Below are 22,399 nucleotides of genomic sequence, written 5' to 3'. Positions count from 1 at the left end.
TGTTGGTTGGTTGGTTTTGATAATTTACTTGCTTCAAATAGATCTAATAGTTGTATTTGTCACTCCCAAAAATAAACCTCTTATAGTCAACGATTACCAGAATATAGATGGAGATATTGAAGTATTATAAAATCTATTATTTATTATTTCAGACCTTTTTGTTCTGTCAAAATATTTCAGTTCATCCTAATTTTTTCTCGTAAGAATAACAGATCTTTTGGAAAATAAACATAGATATATGCAAAATTCACTCTACAGACTACCTTCAAGAAATGGTTTTTACAATGAATAGTTCTCAAAAATTGTAACTAATATTATTTTTTGGTATTTGCATAATATTCTGTTATATCTTTATTATTAAAAGGAAAGTATTATAGCAACATATACTTTGCTCACAGAAAATTTATTTCAGAGATACATGAAATATAAAAAGAGGGCTTATCATGAAAATATAAAATTTGAAATAAAGCATTAATTATAAATACCAACCAGCTGGTACCTAGGAATCTTGATGTAGAGGGTAGAGTGGAAAATAAGTGAGAAATTAGATCCTCCTGGACTAGAATGGTAGGTGAGGTCTCCAGAAAGGGACCTTACTTGCCAGGTGGATCTTTACTGAAGCTGATACACTTCATTCTCAGAGTTTCACAAGAGTAGGAACCTTAGTCTATTTTATTCATTGCTAGTACCTAGTACAAAGTAGGTGTACTCTAAATATTTGTTGAAAGAATGAATGAATGAATGAATGAATGAATGAATGAATGAATGAATGAAATTGGTGAAAATGAGCATGTCTTCAGCCAGACCTGAGTTATCACACATTGGCCTCCCTGCAATCAGACCACCAGTCATTCTCTCTCTTGGTTTCAGTACCTAGTACCTAGCACAAAGTAAGTGTTCTGTAAATATTTGTTGAGTGAATGAATGAAAGCAGTGAAAATGAGCATGTCCTCGACCAGACCTGAGTTTCCACACATTGGCCTCTCAGCAATCAGACCACCAGTCCTCTGTCTTGGTTACAGAAATTACTGGAAAGTAGGGGAACACTCTTTCCCTCTTAAGGTAATTTCTCCCTCCCCCACTCTACACATATCTGAAGGTTTCTGTTTAGGACTAGCCATATTTGTAAGGGCACAATGAGTTACATATTTTCTGCAAACTTTTTCTCATACCACCATGCTGACACACACAGCCTTCTTTAGCTGCTACACCCTTTATTTATCCTTGTTTGATTGAGCAACTCCTTCTTCTTTTTGAGACTCAGCTTCGACATCATGTGTTCCAAGAAGCCTCCCTCCCCCCATCCCTCAATCTGGCGTAGGTCCCCCATTGTGTATTCCCACAGCTTCTTCTGCTTGTCTTTTGACATTTTCCAAACTAGACAGTTTCTGAAGAAATGAAGTAAGTGTTTTAAAACTAAATCACGGCCCTGGCCGGTTTGGCTCAGCGGTTAGAGCGTCCACCTGCGGTCCGGAGAGACCCGGGTTCGGTTCCCGCTAAGGGCATGTACCTCGGTTGCAGTTTGTCCCCGGCCCTGGTTGGTCGTGCGGGTGGCAGCCACTCGATGTGTCCCTTTCACATCGATGTTTCCCTCTCTCTCTCTTCCTCTCTCTCCCTCCCACTCTGTACAAAAAATGGAAAAATGTCCTCGGATGAGGATTAAAAAAAATATATATATATCAAAAATAAAACTAAATCACGTATGGCATCCCACCATGTATTATTTGGTCTCAGAAATTAGCTGGCTGATAAAGTGTAGTTGATGAGATTTGTCACTGTACATTATAATATGAAATTGTGTATCAGAGCAGGAAAAAAATTGTTTTAAATTCCCAATTGAGGTATCTATTTCAGCAGCAGTACACCAATGTACATGTTTTCCATTCACATGAGGAACTGATTACCTGTGCAACATGAGTTAACTAGCACTGTATTTTTAACTTATTCCAGTGAGGTTTTTGTGACCATTTTAAATTGAGGCCCCAGACATGTACCTACTGGCCTGCCTCTAGTTCTGATCTGACCTGGATCCCTGGGTAAAATTTGAGAAGTAGTGAAGTATCATTATATCACATTACACTTCAGAGATCAAAATCAATGTAGACTTATCTTCAAGAGATGAAAACAGACTACTAATTTAAAAGTATATTCTGTGCTACCTTTCCAAACTTTGACCTACCAAGGTCAACAAAATGAAACTCCTTTTAAAGTTGGAGCATGGTACCTTGCTCTCTCAAAGTATCCAACACTGTATTATTAATTACCTATTTGGATTTTAGGAAAAATTCAGAAAATTTGCCTTCAGCACAGTTGGACCATCAGTAGTAATATCTTTTTTTTTAATATTTTATTTTTTCACTGTTTATCCCCTCTATGTCCTCTTCCACCTCCAACTACCCCCCCCCCACTCCCACAATCACTACACTGTTGTCCATGTCCATGAGTTCCCTCTCTCTTTTTTGCTTTTTTGCTCAACCCTTCCACCCCACACCGACTCCCAAGCTGTCTGCTGGCTCCCTAATACAGACAGACTCACAGAAAGAGAATAGTAATATCTTCAAGATTAACTTCATTTGTCACTGACAGCAGGAGGCTGTTTCTCTTCCCCATACCAGCCATGTCAGGCAAAAAAATATATAAATATTCCTTTCAGATCACCACAACGTAAAATAAACAGGTTATCCCAATATTACAAAATCCAGGGTTTCCACCTCAAATCAGGCACATTTGTAATATTTTTCCATTCTGAAAACTCAACTTTAACCTTTTCACTCTCACACTTTTTTTTTTCTTTTAACCCTTTTAATGTAGAGTGTTTCTTGAAGAACCGTTAGTATAATAGAAGGCTCTGAGTGACCAGCTCTTATTTGATCCTTGGGAAATAATTCATGACTCTCTAAAGTTAGGCTATTAAAATCCATCCTTCATAAGTCAGTATTTAGTATTAAATTTTTAGACAGATATATGCCAGAATTTTAAACAATGTGTTAACTTTCTTTAAAATCTATAAGCATAAGTATAAATTTAAAGAAATCAGCCATCTTTTTAGAAAGTTTTTAGAAAGATCCTAAGCAATTATCAAGTATTCCCATAAAACTTAAGTCTCAAGATATTTCTTTCTTGTTTAAAAAACAAACCTGTCTTTTATTCTTGCCTCGTTGGGAGTTAGATTAAGAAATAAGGAAGCCTAAAACTCAATAGATCATTAAAAAGGTGAAGATATAAATGAAACCCAACGTTTACCATGTTGAATAAAAAGCAAAAATCCACATGTCTTCTGATTTTTATGGAGTTTGTGGCCACTCGATCGCAACAGAGACTTTGCAGCCTTTCCCATCAGGAGCTGCTCAGTGGGCTTTTGGCAAGTCTGGTGTGGGGGCGGAAAGGGAAGAGCCGGGGCTGATGTATGCTTTGAGTTTGCATTTCACCATGGGGGGAGTTTGGTGGTCTGTTTTCCTTCTCATTTTTAAATAACATAGTACTGATTAAAATGAGTATTTTTTAAAATACTGATTCATATTTGGTCTTTTTCTGAACAAGATCCTTGAGAAAATGAAGTCCAAATGCTCTTATACCTACACACTATATTGCTGAGCAGATTATTTATGGAAGGGAAGGAAAGGCAAGATAAAGTTGCTTTTAAGAGTCCTCTAATATATCAGTTTGATAACTAGCAAAACACCTTTACTGCAATTAAATATTTACCAAGACTTGGCTTTGGGCAGGGGGGCAGTTTAGTGCAACAAATTTGACTCTGTGCAATGCCATTGATTAGCTATCAGAAGGACATAGTTAATAAGTAACTTGAGGTATTACAGAGCACTCTACATTCTTGTCAAATCTTTCCTCTGAAGATGACCTAAAAAAAAAAGGGCCAGTTACAACCAGCATTCACCCCAGCAATGATTACACAAGCACGGCTATGAAATAAAGGCCAGGCAGATCAGTCGAACAGTTCTTAGGCAATCTGTCCTAGTGACTGTTGTCATTGCTGCTGGACTTTAGAACTGAACATGTTTACATTTAATTAGAAAGGACACGCAGTTTACAGCACAGTAGCTATCAATATCGGATCAGAATTGATTTCCGCTTTCTCCCCCGTGATTGCTTCCTTCAAGCTAATTAAAAAAGGCATATAACCAAAATGACTCACATAAATTTTAAAGCAAGGTAAATAGTATTCCCTGGAGACCAAAACAAACGTAAATGACATTCATTCTGATCATTAGCTACAGTTTTCGAAAGAATTCTGATGTCTGTAAGTGTGATATAAGGCATGTTTTAGTGTTATCAGACTGCTGATAAACCAAGTATTCCCTTTTGAAGGAACCTGAATGAATGCTTTACTGAGTAGTTAGCTCTCAAAGAAACAATAACCTTACTTTTATCTTTATAATCCCTAAAGCATGTAGATAAAGCAGTCTGAGAGAAGCTGGGGCTGACTTGATTCAAGTCTTCATTTTTCACATGTGGTACCAAGAAACTGCTAAAAATAAATAAAAAAAAATAACGCATTGGCTTCCTTTTAAATAAGGTAGATAGAGCACATGTGAAATTTGCTCAAATTAAGGAACTATCCTAATGTGCGTAACATTTCTCTAAAATCACCACAACTTGAATCATCAAGTTATGATGAAAGATATTTTCTTATAACTATTCACTATAAAGAGACCTGCTTTAAATTTCACAAGCTAATGTTTTTTGGTGATTACACTAAATTATGGTTTAAAGAAATGATTTTTAAAGTCAGGGAAATAAGGAAGATCGGAACTATGTAGAGGTTACCTGCAGGAGAATTGCATCACAGCCTCCTTGCAGGGCAGGTCCACATCTAGAATGGAAGACTATCAAGATGTAAGGAAGTACCACATGATTTATATTAGAAGCTGGCCTTAAGACACATTCATTGATTCATTCATTCACAAGTATTTAGTAAGCAGAACTTTCAAGCACTTAAGATAAAATGGTGAGCAAAACCTCTGTAAGATTAGACGGTTTTATTTGCCTTTATTACTGTTGAATCCCCAAGCATTTACTATGTACTTGGCACTGTATATATAGTTGCTCAATAAATATTTATTGAATGAATAGCCCCTTTCAAGGATTATTTTACTACAAGCAGATGTTCACTCAGCCACCAGGGGGGCCTCCAGCAGCACTTCTATGTAGAATTCCAGGAAAACTACTGAAATTCACGATAAGGCTATAGCAATGGGAGTCTATTTAAAATCCTCCTCCAGAACAGAATAACTCATGGAAGTTATTTTTGCTTCCTTTTGTTTGTTTGTTTCTTTCTTTTTTGGGGAGTTTTAGGCTTTTTATTACTCTTAGTGTTCACAAACCAATCAACCTATAAGTCTTATTGATTAATTGCAGACCAGTACTAGACATCCATAGCTTATATTCTCTGCAGGGCTCACAGTAATCACAAAGATTCTAGTCAGCCATTAAAACATTAAAAAAAAAAAATTAAGAACCACATGAAATAGGCCTAAGGAACCAGTAATTAATTAATCAATTCCATAGATATTCATTAAAAACTTTTCTAAGCACTAGATATCAGAGGGTGGCGGCAGGGGTTGAGGAGGTGGCAATCATTTGACATCTCTCCAGTTGAAAGGTTAGAATACTTTAGGAACACATGAGGGGATCGCCTAATCTGGACAACAGATCAGATTTCTTGGAGAAACTCAAATCGGAGCCAAGACCTGAAGGATGAGTAGGAGCTAGGTAAGTAAAAGTGGACAGGGTCAGTGTTCTAGGGGATGTTCCTCCTGGTTGTTCATCTTGGCTGGAGTATAGACGTAAATAAGTGAATAATGAAAAATGAGCTGGAAAGAGAAGCCTGAAGAGCATTGTAAATGATGTCTGAGGAATTTGGTTTTTGGTTGTTGTTGTTTTGTTTGTTTTTTAAAATTTTTTTTTAATTTCTCTTTATTTTTCCTCTTTATTTATTTATTTATTTTTTGTCCCATCACTATTTATCCCCCTTTTACCCCTTTCCACCTCCACCCACCTCCCTCCCCCATTTAAGGAATTTGGACTTTATCCTAGGAACAGTGAGGAGTCATTGAAGAGTTTTATTCTAGGTGGTGATGCATTCCTAGTTGTACTTTAGAAAATTCACTCAAGGCAAAGAACAAGGAAAAGACTGTTGCAATAATCCATTTAAGAACACAATAGCAGACACTCTAAATTAAGATATGGTAATGAGGTTGGAAAGAAAGATGCAAGAGAGATTTACATTTCAATCAGAAGGATTCATTAGATAAGAAAAAGTAAGAAATAGATGTCCAGGTTTGGGGCTTGAACACTGAAAGTGGTTCCTGGTGAGAGTAGAGGAAGAATAAAGGGCTGATTTGGAGAGGAGAGAAAAATGAGATCATGAATTCAGTTTTAGACACTGAGTTGTACATATTTGAAGAATGGCAAGTGGAGATGTCTACTAGGTGGTTATGTATATCTGGTGCTCATGATAGAAAACTGAGCTGAAGACAAATACTTCTGAGTTAGGAGTCATAGACGATGAGTAAAGCCTAGAAGTGGGTTAAAATGAAGTAAGCAGGGGTAGAATGAGAGAAGACACAACACCAATAATTAAGGGTTGGATAGAGGAAAAGAAGCCCCAAAAGGGGATCGAAAAGCGTTAAGAAATACTTTTGACAAAAAGAAAGCCAGATGTGTATTTTCATGGAAAATGGGGGGGGGGGGGGGGGCATTTCCAGAAAGAATTGGCTTCAGACAGGTCAAATAAGATAAAGATGAAAATGTTAGCATTAGAGCAGTTGCAGACACAGAAGATTTGAGAGCCTTGAAGAGAAATTGAGAAGGTGAAGACAGCAAGAACAATTTGATTTGAAAGGTGATCCAAGAGAAATTCCATCTTTAAGACCATACTGGGCCCTGGCAGGTTTGGTTCAGCGGTTGGAGCGTTGGCCTGTGGACCAGAGAGTCCTGGGTTTGGTTCCCGCTAGGGGCACGTACCAAAAAAAATGACCATACTGGGACAGCTTGAGAATGTAATCACTGGTAGAAAACAAACAACAAAACCTTCATAAGTAGTATGTATGGCCCAAGTAGCTAACAGGTGAGCTCTAGAACCTTGTTATATCCTAAATTTGAGCCTCAGGATAGTTCCACATTTTCTTGAAATTCCAGAAGTACCACAATGAGAGAGGGAACAAGGTAAGTCTTACCAGTTAAAGGGTGTTGGTCCTAGCAGGTAATGGAGATACACAGAACACCCGCAGCCAGAGCAGGTTTTTAAAAGACAAATCTTGCTACCCTCTCTTTAAAATCCTCTAGTAGCTTCTTGTTTGCCTTAGGACAAAGAACAAAACACTTCTTATGTTCCAAAAAGTCCCTATGTAACCTAAGCCCCACCACTTTTTTTCTGGTCTCTGAACACTAACCAGCTAACTGGGCTTCACTGACCTCCCTGGCCATCCTTTCTCTTATTATAAGGCCTTTGCACATGCTCTTCCCTGTGCCTTAAATTCTTCCTCTACCCTTCTAATTATACCTACTCTTATCTTTAAATGTCAACTCAAATGTCATATCCCTTCCTGGATAGCACTTATAATCATTTGAAATGTGTGTTTAATGGCCACTCTAGCTCTAGCTCCAGCAAAGTGTCCATCATATGCAGTCATTCATTTATATGAGGAAAGGAAGCAAGTCTTAAGGTATCAATGCAGCCGCTCAGTTCCAAGTAAAACAGAGCACATACTTCCACTACGCATGTACTGACTGACCCCCACATTCAACAGTTCAATTAATCAGCGAGCGTTCAGGAACAGCCATGTATCAGGAGCTCTGCACTTACAATGGTCTCATAAAATGAATTTAGTTAGACCTCAAACCTGAGATCTGCGTTTATCGGTTAATTCGTTCCAGACTCTAGCGGTCGCACCTGGCCCTGAAGGATTCCCGGGGTGCTCGAATACGTAGGCCTGCAGTCCATACGTACAGTAATTTTAATTGAATTGTAATTCAGGGGTGTTTAATTGACTCAGACAACCGAGCGTGCACTGTATCATTTTCAGTGTCTCGATCAACTTTTTAATGAATATATTTGAAAAAACTGCGATAGAGTGGAGCCGCGAAAGTCGAAGCGCGAAGTGGCGAGGGACGACTGTATAGGATTTGATTTACTCTTCCTAAGGAGTTAATAAGAATGGTTAACTGAAAATATTTACAACAGGTAGGAACAGCTGGTTATTTGCTGTTTTTACATTTTCAGTATAATCATTTTATTTATGCAGATGGTATGGGGCATAATTTTTAATAGTTGAGCAAACTGCTCAGCCATTTGCAAATCAGCTACTGTGAGTGTGTGCTGAGCTCCTACGAAACCCTTTTGTTGAGAACTGACACTTATGCAGATGAAACTCTTTGTTTTGTGGCTGTTCTTAGATGGGGTAACTCATCTCATCAGAATTAGGATGGCAAATTATGGTAGCTGGCATTGAGCTAGGCCTCCGCATTTCGAGATCACTTACATCTAGAGGTGATTTAATCCAGCCTTCAATATTGTGCCCGGATTTCCTCTACACTGTTTCTAACAGGTTGTCTACTGGCTACATAAATATAATGATACCTGATCACAGGTATAGCTTACCCAACCTGATAAGCCCTCCTGTGGGGGTGCATTAATTTTTCACTAATGAATTATAACATGCATAATGAATTCAGTCAGATAGGCTTAGCCCTGATTTGGGCACTCTACCGTTGCTGGCCATGCTTGCCCTTGGTGCTTTGTGTCTCATGTCACTTTTGACCCCTGCTGAACTATGGTCAGCTAACCTTCATTCCTACTTCATGTGTGTGGAGTAGGGGGTGGGGGGAGGATAAGTATTTATTATTTATTTTATTTATTAAAACACTTTAATTTATAGTAAAATTGAGCCAGTAGTGCAGTTTTCATATACTTACTCCCCCTACACACAGTTTCTCCTATTATTAACATCTTTCATTGCTGTGGCACATTTGTTACAATAATAAAACCATATTGATATATTATTATTACCTAGAGACCATAGTTTACATTATGGTTCACTTATTGTGTTGTACAGTTCTATGGGTTTTGAAAAATACAAAAGGTCATGTGTCCACCATTACATATAGTTTCATAGCACTTAAAAGAAAAAGTATTTTCTTTTTATCCCTCTCCCTCTTCCCCTGAACTCTTGGCAGGTACGGGTCTTTTTACTATCTCCATAGTTTTTTACTAGCTCCAGAGCCTTTTCCACAATGTTATGTACTTAGAATCATACAGTATGTAGCCTTCCAGATTGGCTTCTTTCAGACTTGCTTCTTTCACTAAGTAATATGCACTTAAGGTTCCTCCGGATATTTTCATGGCTTGATAGCTCTTTTTTGTATCACTAAATAATATTCCATTATATGAATGTACCACAGTTTGTTTATACATTCACCTGCTGAAAGACAAGCTGCTGTAAACGTTGCTGTACAGGCTTCTGGTGTGCATAGATTTTCATCACTATCGGGTACTTCGGAGCACAGTCACTGCATCATAAGTTAAGACTATGTTTTCAAAGCTGTTGTACCATTTTGCATTCCTACCACCAGTAAATGAGAGTTTCTGTTGCTCCACATTCTCACCAGAATTTAGTATTGTTACTTTTTTTTGGAGTTAGCTATTCTAATAGGTGTACAGTGATATCTCATTGTTTTAATTTGCAATTCCTTGATGATATATTATGTTGAGCATCTTTCCATATGTTCATTTGCCACCTGTACTTCTTCTTGGTGAGTGTCTGTTCATATCTTTTGTTCATTTTTTGAGTGGTTTGTTTTTTTATTGTTGAGTTTTAAGTTATTTGTATATTTTGTATATTAGTCATTTATCGGATATATGTTTTGCAAAGATTTTTCTCTTAGTCTGTGAATTGTCTTTTCATTCTCTTAATAGTGTGTCTTACAGCAAAAAAATAAATAAGTTCTTTATTTTCATAAGGTCTAACATCTATTCTTGTTATAGATCATGCTTTGGGTATTGTATCTAAAACTCATTACAAACCCAAGGTCACCTCAGTTTTCTCCTGTGTTACATTCTGGAAGTTATATAGTTTTGCATTTTACTCTTTGGGTCTATGACCCATTTTTAGTCACATTTATTAAAAGTATAAGTTCTTTGTCTAGATTTATTAATTTCTCATATGCATGTCAAATTTTTTCAGCATCATTTATTGAAAAAGGGCTACGTCGCTCTTTTGCCAAAGATCAGTTGACCATATTTGTGTGGATCTATTTGAGGGTTCTCTACTCTCCTCCGCTGACCTGTTTGTCTGCTTTCTCATCAGTGTAATGCTGTCTTAATTTCTATACCTTTATAATAAGTCTTGAAGTTGGGGTATCAGCCCTCTGACGTTGTTCTCCATCAATTGAGTTGTCTGTTCAGGACCTTTTGCCTCTCTATATAAACTTTGGAATCAGTTTGATATTTAAAAATAATTTGCTGGGATTTTTATTGGAATTGCATTGAATCCATTGATCAAGTTTGGAAGAATTAACATATTAACAATATCCATACAGATGGAATATCTCTCCATTTATTTAAGCCTCTTTTTTATTTCTTTCATCAGAGTTTTCCTCATATAGATTCTGTACATATTTTGTTAGATTTATATCTAAATATTTCATTTTGGGGGAGTGATAATCAGTGGTATTGTGTTTTAATTTAATTTAATTTTTTATTTTATAATCCCCACCCGAGAATATTTTTCCATTTATTTTTATTTTTATTTTTATTTTTGGATTGGAAGGAGGGAGGGAGAGAGAGAGAGAGAGAAAGAGAAAGAGAAAGAGAAAGAGAAAGAGAAAGAGAAAGAGAAAGAGAAAGAGAAAGAGAAAGAGAAAGAGAAAGAGAAAGATCATTGTAAGAGATACACATTGATTAGTTGCCTCCCACACAACCCCAACCAGGGCTAGGGACCGAACCTGCAACCCAGGTACGTGTTCTTGATCAGGAATCGAACCCATGACCCTTTGGTCTGCAGGCTGACACTCTAACTGCTGAACCAAACCGACCAGGGTTATGTTTTAATTTTAAATTACAATTATTCACTACTGACTTTATATTAACCTTGTATCCTGTAACCTTACTATCATTGCTTATTAGTTTTAGGAGTTTGTTGTTTTGTTTTGTTTTGTTTTTGTTAAGTCTTTGAGATTATCTACATAGACAGTTTTATGCAGACATAAAAATAATAAGGGATTACTATGAACAACTCTACACACATATAAATGGTAATTTAGAAATAATAGACCATTTTCTCAAAATCCACTGACAATTGGTACATGCAACAACTTGGATGAATCTCCAGAGAATTATGCAGAGTGAAAAACAGATATTCCCCAAAATAGTCTTTCCATTTATATAACACTTTTAACATGATATTATAGAAATGGGAAACAGATTAATAGTTGTTAGGGTTTAAGGAGGGGAAGAAATGGTAGAGAAGTCAGGAAATATGAGGGATTATGGTGATGAAACTTTTGTATTTTAACTGTATCAATGCAGTATTTTGGTGGTATTTTTATACTATAATTTCACAAAAAGTTACCATTAGGGGAAAGTAGGTAAATGACACCAAGGATCTTTCTGTATTATTTCTTGCAAATGCATAAGAATCTATAATAATCACAATACAAAAAGGTTATCTTATTTGAATTTTTATTGAAAATTCAGGGTTACATTGGTTAATAAAATTACATAGGTTTCAAGTGCACAATTCTATAATACAATATATCTTCTGTATATTGTATTGTGTATTCGCCTTCCAAAGTCTAGTCTCCTTCCATCACCATTTATCCCCCATTTTCCCTCTTCTACCTCCCCCCACCCACCTTTTCCTCTGGTGAGCGCCATACTGTTGTCTGTGTCTATGAGGTTTTTTATTTTTGCTTAATCCTTTCACCTTTCACCCAGCTCCCCAGCTCCCCAGCCCCCGTTCCCTGAGACAGTTGTCAGTCTGTTTTCCCTATCTATGAGTCTGTTTCCATTTTGTTTATTTTGTTCATTAGATTCCACATATATGTGATCATATGGTATTTGCCTTTCTCTGACTGGCTTATTTCACTTAACATAATACCCTCAAGGTCCATCCATGCTGTTGCAAATGGTAAGATTTTTTTTTATTGCTGCATTATATTCCATTGTGTACATGTACCACAAATTTTTTTATCCACTCACCTACTGATGGACACTTGGGCTGCTTCCAAATCATGGCTATTATAAGTAGTGCTGCAATTAACATAGGGGTGCATATATTCTTTCTATGGTGTTTCAGTGTTCTTTGGATATATGCCCAGAAATGGAATCACTAGGTCATAAGGTAGTTTCATTTTTTTAATTTTTTGAGTAAACTCCATGCTGTTTTCCACAGTGGCTGCACCAGTCTGCATTTCTACTAACAGTGCACAAAGGTTCCCTTTTCTCCACATCTTCGCCAACACTTGTTGATTTATTGATGATAGCCATTCTGACAGGTGTGAGGTGATATCTCACTACGGTTTTAATTTGCACCTCTCTGATGATCAGTGACGTTGAGTATCTTTTGATATGTCTATTGGCCATCTGTATGTCCTCTTTGGGAAAATGTGCATTCAGGTCCTTTGCCCATTTTAATTGGATTATTTGGTTTTTTTGGTGTTGACTTGTGTAAGTTCTTTATAAATAAATTTTAGATAATAACCCTTATCAGATGTATCATTGGCAAATATGTTCTCCCATTCATTGGGTTGTCTTTTCATTTCCTTTGCTGTGCAAAACTTTCCAGAAAACTACTAGAACTGATAAATAAATTCAGGAAAGTAACAGGATACAAAATTAATATTTAGAACCCAGTGGCATTTTTGTATTCCGATCATGAACTGTCAGAAAGAGAAAATAAGAAACCAATCCCATTTACAAATGCATCCAAAAAATAAGATACCTAGGAATAAATTTAAGAAGGAAAAATTATAAGATACAGAAGAAGGAAATTGAGGAAGATACAAATAAGTGGAAATATATACTGTGTTCGTAGATAGGAAGAAGTAACACCATTAAAATGTCCATACTACCCAAAGAAATCTATAAATTCAGTGCAATTTCTGTCAAAACACCAATGGTATATTTCACAGAACTAGAACAAATATTCCAAAAATGTATATGGAATCACAAAAGACCCTGAATAGCCACAGCAATCTTGAGAAAGAAGAGCGAAGTTGGAGATATTGTGCTACCTGATATCAAACTATACTACAAGACACAGTAATCAAAACAGCATGGTACTGGCATAAAAACAGACATATAGATTAATGGAACAGAATAGAGAGCCCAGAAATAACCCCACACCTTTATGGTCAATGGACAAAAGAGGGAACAACATACAATGGGATAAAGACAGTGTATTCAATAAATGCTGTTGGGAAAATTGGACAAGTACATGCAAAAAAAATGAAACTAGACCACCCCCTTACACCATATGGAAGAATAAACTCAAAATAGATTAAAGACTTAAATGAAAACTCAAAACCATAATTCTGGAAGAAAACATAGGCAGTAACATCTCGGACATTTCTCATAGCAAGATATATATATATCTTCGAGCAAGGGAAACAAAAATAAAAATAAAAACAAAAAAAAATGGGACTACAAAAAATTTATTTAAAAAATCTTCTCCAGAGATGGCCTGGACTGGAATGTGGGCCAGGGAAAGCAGTGGAGCTTGTGGGACCCCACATTAAGATAAGGAGAAAGGGAAGAGAAATGAATTGATGTGAGTCTTTTCTAATGCTAGAGCCCACTGGTTCAGGCGGAGTATTTAAGAACAATGTTCAAGCCCTGGCTGGTTTGGCTCAGCGGTTAGAGCATCAGCCCGTGAACCAGAAAGTCCCGGGTTCGGTTCCCACTAAGGGCACGTACTTCCGTTGCAGTTTGTCCCCAGCCCCAGTTGGTGTCATGTCGGTGGCAACCACTCACTGTGTCTCTCTCACATCGATGTTCCTCTCTCTTCCCCCCTCTCTCCCTCCTGCTATATCTGAAGATAAATGCAAAGATGTCCTCAGGTGAGGATATAAAAATAAAAAAAAAAGAACAATGTTCAATAAATACGTTTTATATGCCTCCTAGAGAGAAGCTATTGTGTTCGTCCCTAGAAGGAAACCAGGCAGATTAAAACATGATCCCTTCCTTCAGTGGGATTAGTCTCTAGCAGGGAAGATAAAATAGGTGTACAGTAGCTATAAAGGATAGTATAGAGCCCTGGCCGGTTTGGCTCAGCGGTTGGAGCATCAGCCTGTGAACCAGAGTCCTGGGTTTGGTTCCCACTAGGGGTACGTACCAAAAAAAAAAAAAAAAGGATAGCATAGAATGAAGAATATATTTTAAGGGACATGGAAAGGTTATGGGAGCTTAGAGAAAGGATTGTCTTTGGTCAGGGCGTGGAGTGTGCCTTCATCATGGTTGTGACAGTGCATCTGGATCTCGTGGAGTGACACAGGAGGGACAGGGAAAGAACATTTATGTGGAGGCAACAGTGTGAGCAGTAATCCAAACAAGTGTGTGAGGCCATCTTCAAAGAACAGCTTATAGTTCCACTTGGCTAGAATACAAGTTCTCATAGGTTCCGTGGCAAGAATTCTGAAAAAAAAAAAAAAAAAAAAAAGGAGAAGAGAATTGTGGAGCACCTTGAATGTCAGGCTAACACTTGGGGCATCAAACTAGAATTCCAATAAATTTATCCTCAATAGTGAAGGAGAAATAGTCTTTCTCTAACAAAGCAAAACCAAGAGAATTTGACATCAGTACACCTGCCTTGCAAGAAATGTTAGAAGTTCTTCAAAGAAAGGCAATCACATAGATCAGAAATTCTGATCAAAGTAATTGATACAGTAAACGGGGAAATAAAACACACTGTCCTCTCAGAAAATGTGTACTTAGGACAAGGTAGCACATACTTCAGCCTTACATACTTGCTTTCTCTTTATTTATTTTAATTCAGTAAAAACAAGCCAAACTTGCCTTTTATTTATTTATTTATTTATTTTCAGAATGATTTAAGAATGTTATCAGTTAAGTGATAAAGGTTAGGAAAACTAGTTTACCTCTCCCAATTCATAAAAAAAAAACACAAAACCTGTAGAAACAGGCATTTGTTTTTCATCAAAGTATATATAAAAATGCCTGAGTATTGTATAAGATTTTATACAAAGGTAATTGTTTCTTTTAGAAATCATACACGCATGAATGCCTGTTCTTTGTCAGGTATTGAGCTAGATATTTTCACATAGATATATCACCTCATTTGGTTCTCATATTAACTCCATCGGGTTTTTCTCATTGTTTGAGGAAATTAATACCCAAATGGTTATTTGTTTCAAGGTCATACAGAGTGAATGACAAAACTGAAATCTGAATCTGCATCTTCAGAGTTCAAACCCAGCATCTTTTTGTCTACACCACGTTTGGCATTGTTGACATATAGGACTGGATAATTCTTTGCTGTGGGGTCTGTCCTCTGGATTGCAGGATGTTGAACCTGCAATCTGACCTCTACCACTAAATGCTAGCAGCATCCCCACCTCCATTTGTTACACCAAAATGTCTTTAGATGTTGTAAAATGTCCCGAGGGACAAAATTACTCCTAGTTAAGAACTATTGGTCTATACTAATGATTTTCAATTGGTGTGCCGCAAAAAATTTCAAAACATGCAGTACCTGACTATGTAGTCAGGGGCATTGCCTCTTTTTCCTTAGATTGTCAAATAAATTTTTTTTTAAATGACAACCTCCAACACAATAGCCATCTGGTGTGAATGAATCAAAATTATACCCTATTTTTTTGGGGGGGGTCAAATAGATGAAAATGTATTTTTGGTATGCTGCAGAATTTTAGTAATTAGTTTATGTGTGCCATGAGATGAAAAGTGTTGGAAATCCCTGGCCTATACTGTGGCACCATAGCTCTAATTTCTTAATCCAAAAATATTCCATTTTTAAAAACGGTATATATGGAAATACTATTGATTGAGCAATTACTCTAAATAAATGAAGCAGAAGAGTAGGTGTCTACTATGGAATGGTGAGTCAAGTGATCTCCTACAAGCACTTAAGTAATACCTGATCATGGAGAATCAAAACTTGGTATAAGTGGGAATAGTACTCGTTGCAAGAATAAGCTGAATTCATGCGTGACATTACATTTGAAAGAGAGTGTTCAACAAGCCAGTTAGCAGACAAGGTGAGAACGTAAATAAATATCTATAAGCAAAACATGAGAGTAGGTCATGAACCTGGAAATCCCAAGGTATTTCAAACTGAGGCAGTACAGAGTCAGGGACCATGGAAGTAGTCAGGACCACAGACATGAAGGAATAGACCAGGAGACCTTGAAAGGAAGACAGAAGCCACTTTGGAGAGGAAATCTATCACATGCCACTTATTGGTGTAACGCCCATTGGAAGGTGCCTCCTACCTTAGCCTCTACCAGAGCCAGTGTGGTGAGCAGCACAGGAGATGGCTGTAAGTAAGTAAGTACGAACAGTTTTAAAGCTTCACTTTCTATTCTACACTAGAAAAAATAAATCTATTAAGAGCTATAGGACTTTAAAAGAAGAGTGAATTGAACCTTCATTTATGATATAATCTCCATGATAATCAGACAGTTACCATCCTATGTCAGTATTTATGAGCCACGCTATTGGGTACATGCTTTAAAAATTCTAGGAGTGATTTAATGTTTTTTTTTTTTTTTTTATCACGATTCTTACTGTAACTTAACACAGTTCCCATACAGTGTCATTTAAGCACCAGTAAATCCAAAGCTGCCATCGTGCTGAAAATGCATCTGAAGACCACCCGCTCTGACAAGAAGTTAGATGTGATGTGACCCTGTGATGAAAGCTAAGCCACGCGGCCCTGTTAGTTTAGGGTAGAGAGCTCTGAGCGAGAAAACAGCACTAAACCGAAATGTGCTTCAAAGGTCAGAGGCTTACATAGAGCTCATGCACTTCACCTTCTTCCTATAAGCAAAGTTCTTTATAATTATAAACAGTTTGATGTATTGAAGTTCTTCAGGAACAAGTTTTTTTTTTCTATATAATAAAATGCCCTGTATCAATGGAGCATTAATATATTGGAATTGGGGAATAAATCACAAGCTGAAATGGAAAAAAAAAAAAAGCCGCAAATTATTATGAATTCTTAGAAGGAAAAGATTAGGGTTAATGAGACTGTAACAAAGAGGGAACAGCACAAAGTAGCTTGAAGAGTCATAAAAGGTGTATCTGAGAAAGCGGGGTTTGCGCTGAGACCTAGCTTGTCAGGTAGAGGAGGGAAAGGCATTCCGAACGAATGCTTCAAGCAGGAAAGAGCTTGGTGAGCTTGAGAAACCTAACGTCTGGGTAAAAGGCGAGGAGGTGCAGATGCTACAGGGCCTGGGAGCACGTGCCAAGTAGGGAGGCTGGTGTGGCCCAGGGAGGAAGTCTGCGGGTTCAGATTCTGGCTCTGCTAGGTGTGTGAGGTTCATTCAGTTACTGCCCTCTCTTTGTTTCAATCTTGTCGTCAGTAAAAAAAATAATTGACAGGACTTCTCATAGATGCTGAGGTTTAGTGAATTAAAATATGTTATTTGTTGTTGTCATTTTTAGAGATTTGTTCTGAGCGCAATATGATACTGTTGTAGGATTTTAAGTGGCATTATCTGATTTATCTTTTAAAAGATTACTCCAGCTATTGCTTCTATTTGTGAAAGTTTTGATGGGAATTTAAAGATTTCCAAGGCATTTTGAATAATGAGTAGCTTTTTGAGAATTAGAGTAAAGTCACAGGTTCATCTGAGAGAAAAATAAAAATCAGGTATAAATTTGCCAAAGAAAGACTAACTGATAGAAGACTAGGAGGTGATAAACAATGAGGGAATTAAGTCAGGATATTATCATCTTAATGATGAGATTTTTAAAGGTGAATTATCGAGTCCTAATATTTAATTGGTTAGAGAATACCGAATAGTTTTTTTGGTATCATAGACAAATGCAGAATTCCCACCCTAAGACGGCCTACTGTGAGTTTTAAGTGAGCTCTTATATATAAGATTAAATTATAAAGGAATGGGATAGGCTAAGGTTTTTTAAATAGGACACAAGAAGCAATGATAAATTGGACTTCATTAAAATTAAAAACTTACATTCATCAAAAGACAGCATTAAGAGAATGAAATATCACTGCAGCCCTATTCGAACGGCTCAAGTTAAAAGGACCGGCAATCCCAGGCTGAGGGAGCATGTTTGAACAACGAGCTCCTACATTGCTGAGGGGCGTGTAAGCTGGAAACTTTAGGAAACTGTATGCAACATCTACTAAATCTAAACATACCTACACCCTATGGATAAAGTATTCTCCAGAAATGAGTACTTACATCAACTACATCTTAGGTCCAGGAAAAGACATGTACAAGAATATTAATAGCAACAATAGTGAAATGGTTAAATGATTTATGGGATATTTATAGAACAGAATACTTCACAGAAATAAAAAGTAACAAACTATATGCAACTACAGGGTGAATCTCATAAACCTTACGTTAAGTGGAAAAGTCAGACAAAAAGTTCAGAAGCAGGCAATACTAATCTTAATAGAGGTTGGACTCGTGATTACTTTGGGGGAGGGGAATAACTGGGAGGGAACACTGGGAGTCTTCTTTTAGATGGGTTCTGTGTTTTGTTCTTTGCATTTTGTCAAGCTGAATACTTTAAATGTGTACACTTTTTGTAATTTAAAATATGATTAACAAGATGTAAGTAGTAATGTTTTGAAGGTAAAAAACATAAACTGACTTGTCTTTTTCAAGGTTTTCTATTTTGTTTGTTTTTAGTTTCTTTCTTTCTTGGATCTTTCAAATAGTCAAAGAGGGTGGGCTGAAGGAAACTGAAGTTGGAATGGGAAGGATGCAGAAAATGGACAGGAGACAGGTGTCTTTAGACATATGGGTTGATGGGAAGAATTGAGGAGAAATGAAATAAAGAGATTAATGAGGTGAAACTATAAAGCTAGTTTTTTACACTCTACAAATGCGGCACTGTACGCCATTCTTATTTTATATTTAGTAATCGGTTGACCACAGTATAGCAGCAGTCTTTCTTCTTAAGAACTAATTTTAATCCTGAAATGATTCTTCTGGAATCCTCACTGTCCCTTTTTCAAGGCCTTCTGGCTTCTGTGTGATACCTTCTGTAAAGTGAACACACTGGAAAGGTTTATAGGTTACTTAAACAAAAGGAAGAAATTTATACTTACTTTAGTTTGAACAGTTTGAAATAAAGTATCAGATGAGATACTGGGCCAATGGTGAAATTTCCCTGACTAGCTTATTGCAGCTTCAAGAATTATATTACTTTCTTTCACGTTATCAATCTGTGTTATATAGTTAGGTTGTTTTACTTGAAGTCTCCCATCGACATTTCTTTTGTATGCATATACTGAAATGATTTTATTTAATAAAAAAGAACATCTCCTGTGTGGATTTTAAATTTCCCTTATTAAATATTTATATTTTCAAAATGTCCTTATTTAATTGAGTGAGGTGCTTGGTGCCATTTCAAAATAACCTCAGGTGGTAGGTGTAATGACATATCAAAGATTTGACCTTTAGCATTTTAGGATTCTATTTGTCTGCATTTTCTTCTGCATTCAGTCTTAATTTATATGCTATTTCTTCATATAGCTTAATGAATGGGTGTATTTGGCATATGATTCATTAACAAAGAGAAAATATATTGGAACACAGTGCAGTCTGACTAGTGATTTTAACTTCATTTATATCTCAAAATGCTTTGAATGAGGCTGACTGGTATTTGTACAAAACTCATTCATTCTCATTAAGTGTTCAGCCCAATAGACCCAGGATCTACTACACTGATGATGTCCATTGTCTTCTCATTTCTTTGCAGTCAGCTTATTATATTCTTTTATTTACCTAGATACTTTATTTTTCAATTTTCTGCTATTCCTTTTAAGAACATTGAATGTAATATTTACACTGACATAATTCAATTAACATCTTGCAGCATCCTTTCGTATGCCTCGGTAGCACGATAATCATTTGTCTGGGTAGCTTTCAGCCTAGAGGCAGAGAAAAGGAATAATTGTCATGTATAACATTGAGAGGTAAAAATTATTTTCATTTACTCATTGAAGTATGTCTTTATTGATTTTGAGAAACATGTATTTCTAACTGGAGATTTCTGTTAAACGGCTTATTGGTCAGTCAGCCCACATACTTGTGTTTAAATTATTTATTTTTGTATTTTCCCAGTCTACACAAATCTTTATCCCAGGAAGAAAATCTGAAGGATCAGTTTAACCATACCCTCAGTACCTATGAAGAAGCTTTAAAGAATAGAGAGAACATTGTTTCCATCACTCAGCAACAAAATGAGGAACTAGCCACCCAACTGCAGCAAGCTCTGGCCGACCGAGCAAACATGGAATTAGAGCTTCGGCGCGCCGTAGAGGCTTCCCAGGCGGCCAGTGACAAGGTTCAGAAGTGAGTAAAATGGTCTTGCACCATTTCAAAAGCATGAACCAAACAAAAAAACACTTTCTTTTAGCAACTCACTAATATAGTGTCTGTTATTCATGCTACTAATTGTTTAAGACAAAAGTTTGTGGAGCCAAAGAAACTTTTTTAGACTGCCTATCATATTTATATTTGGGATCAAACAACCATTTACTTGGGAATCATGGTTACTGTTTAGGGCAAACCATGTTTATGTGATATCTAATCCTCATCAGTTCATGGAGGCCATACTATTAAAATCATGTCACGGGTAATTGATAAAGTTCTTAGCAAGGGGAAGAGGCAGTCAAATGTCCAGCTTGGGTCATTTAGCTTCATGATAATCCTGTTTGAATTCAGATCATCTGTGACCTTGTAATGTGAGACCTCCAGGCACACAGAATAAGGTACAGTGTAATTTAATTTTCAGTGTATTGTTCTTCTGAAGTATTCAGCTTTCACAGTATTCAGTATAGCTTTCACAGTGCATAATTATATTTATTTTCAGTGATCTTTGCATTTTTTATTAAAATTTCAATAAAGCTGCATAATAAATCAGTCCTTATGATAGCCAGCAAAATGTTAACAAATAACTTATCAGACAAAGAAGTCACTTGTTAACCTATGGGACTTGAACATTGTAGCAGAATCTCCAAAGGCAGCTTTAATGTAATAGAACTTGTCATTCCAACCGAGCCCTCCTTTATGTATTGTTAATAGTATAACATCATTCTCATACCTAATCACCTTCAATTTCTAAGACAGACCTTTTTTCTTAACAACTTTTTTTTTTTTTTTTTAGTTTCACTTTATGAAGAATTAGTGCTACCTTCAAGGTTTCTTATTTCTCACCACTTTTTATTTGAAAATAAGTCATCTCAACCCTTTACCCAACATTCCTGAAATTATATTTTAGGTACTAGTGCAAGGTCAAGTAAATCTGTAGTCAAAACCATTTTAAAACAGATTAGGAATTATGCATATTAACCTGTATTGTCCATGTACCTTGAAACTTGTGACTTATGGTATTATGTTTTATGTAGATTAAGCTTTTATAGATTAAGCTTGTATTCAAGTCAGAAAGTGTATCAGTTAATCACAATGTACAAGTCTACAAATAATTACAAATTTCAAGTGCAATTATTTTCACATTTTTATATAATTATTCATATCAATATTTTAATCTCTACATAGCTAAAATTCCCTACAAGTGTTTCCCAGAGAACAATTAGAGTTCTAAAAAATTTTTTTTGGAAATATTATTATATGAACCTTTTAATTTTTTTTAGAATTCATCAACTGTTGTTATAATTTTTTAAAGAAATAACGTTGTGCACAAGAAGTAGAAATAATATAATCTCAGATAATGCTTTAAATTGAATAAGTTTAACCTTGTGAAAAACACACTCTATTGCCTTTATTCTTCACATTTAACCACAACAGATCAAAACTTTTACTGGAATGGCATAATTCATGGACAGAGTTTAAGTGCAACAATTCTGTCATTTACAAGAGTTAAATGTTAAATTTTAATTTAAATGTGGAATCTTTTATTCCGATTTCTAGCAGTAAGACCTAGATTAAATGTTGTCAGGTTTTCCTTTTCATATTCAATCCACTATATTTCACTTTTAATTACCCTCAATTGGGCAGTGTATCTTCATTGCAGCCTATTTTATTGGATTTAAGAGGATAACCTTCCAGGAAACCAATTTATATGACTTAGTTAGATGTTATGAGTATTATTAGTATTCTCAATCCAATCTTAAATTTCAATTATTAGCAATTATTTTTAAGGTCCTCTGTAAATATGCCAGTGTTCCAGGCAATAATT

General features: G+C 36.2%; 1 protein-coding gene across 1 annotated transcript in view; it reads left to right on the top strand.

Annotated features, from left to right (window-relative positions):
- Positions 1–22,399, top strand: part of MIPOL1 (mirror-image polydactyly 1) — a 281,045-nt gene that overhangs the window by 216,264 nt on the left and 42,382 nt on the right. The window contains exon 13 of the mRNA XM_036271182.1: positions 20,323–20,553. Within this exon, the coding sequence (XP_036127075.1) occupies positions 20,323–20,553 (231 nt within the window). The remainder of the gene's footprint in view (positions 1–20,322; positions 20,554–22,399) is intronic.

Source organism: Molossus molossus, unplaced genomic scaffold (genome assembly GCF_014108415.1).
Source record: "Molossus molossus isolate mMolMol1 unplaced genomic scaffold, mMolMol1.p scaffold_m16_p_1, whole genome shotgun sequence".
NCBI classification, from domain to species: domain Eukaryota; kingdom Metazoa; phylum Chordata; class Mammalia; order Chiroptera; family Molossidae; genus Molossus; species Molossus molossus.
This window is presented reverse-complemented; position numbering and strand designations above follow the sequence as displayed.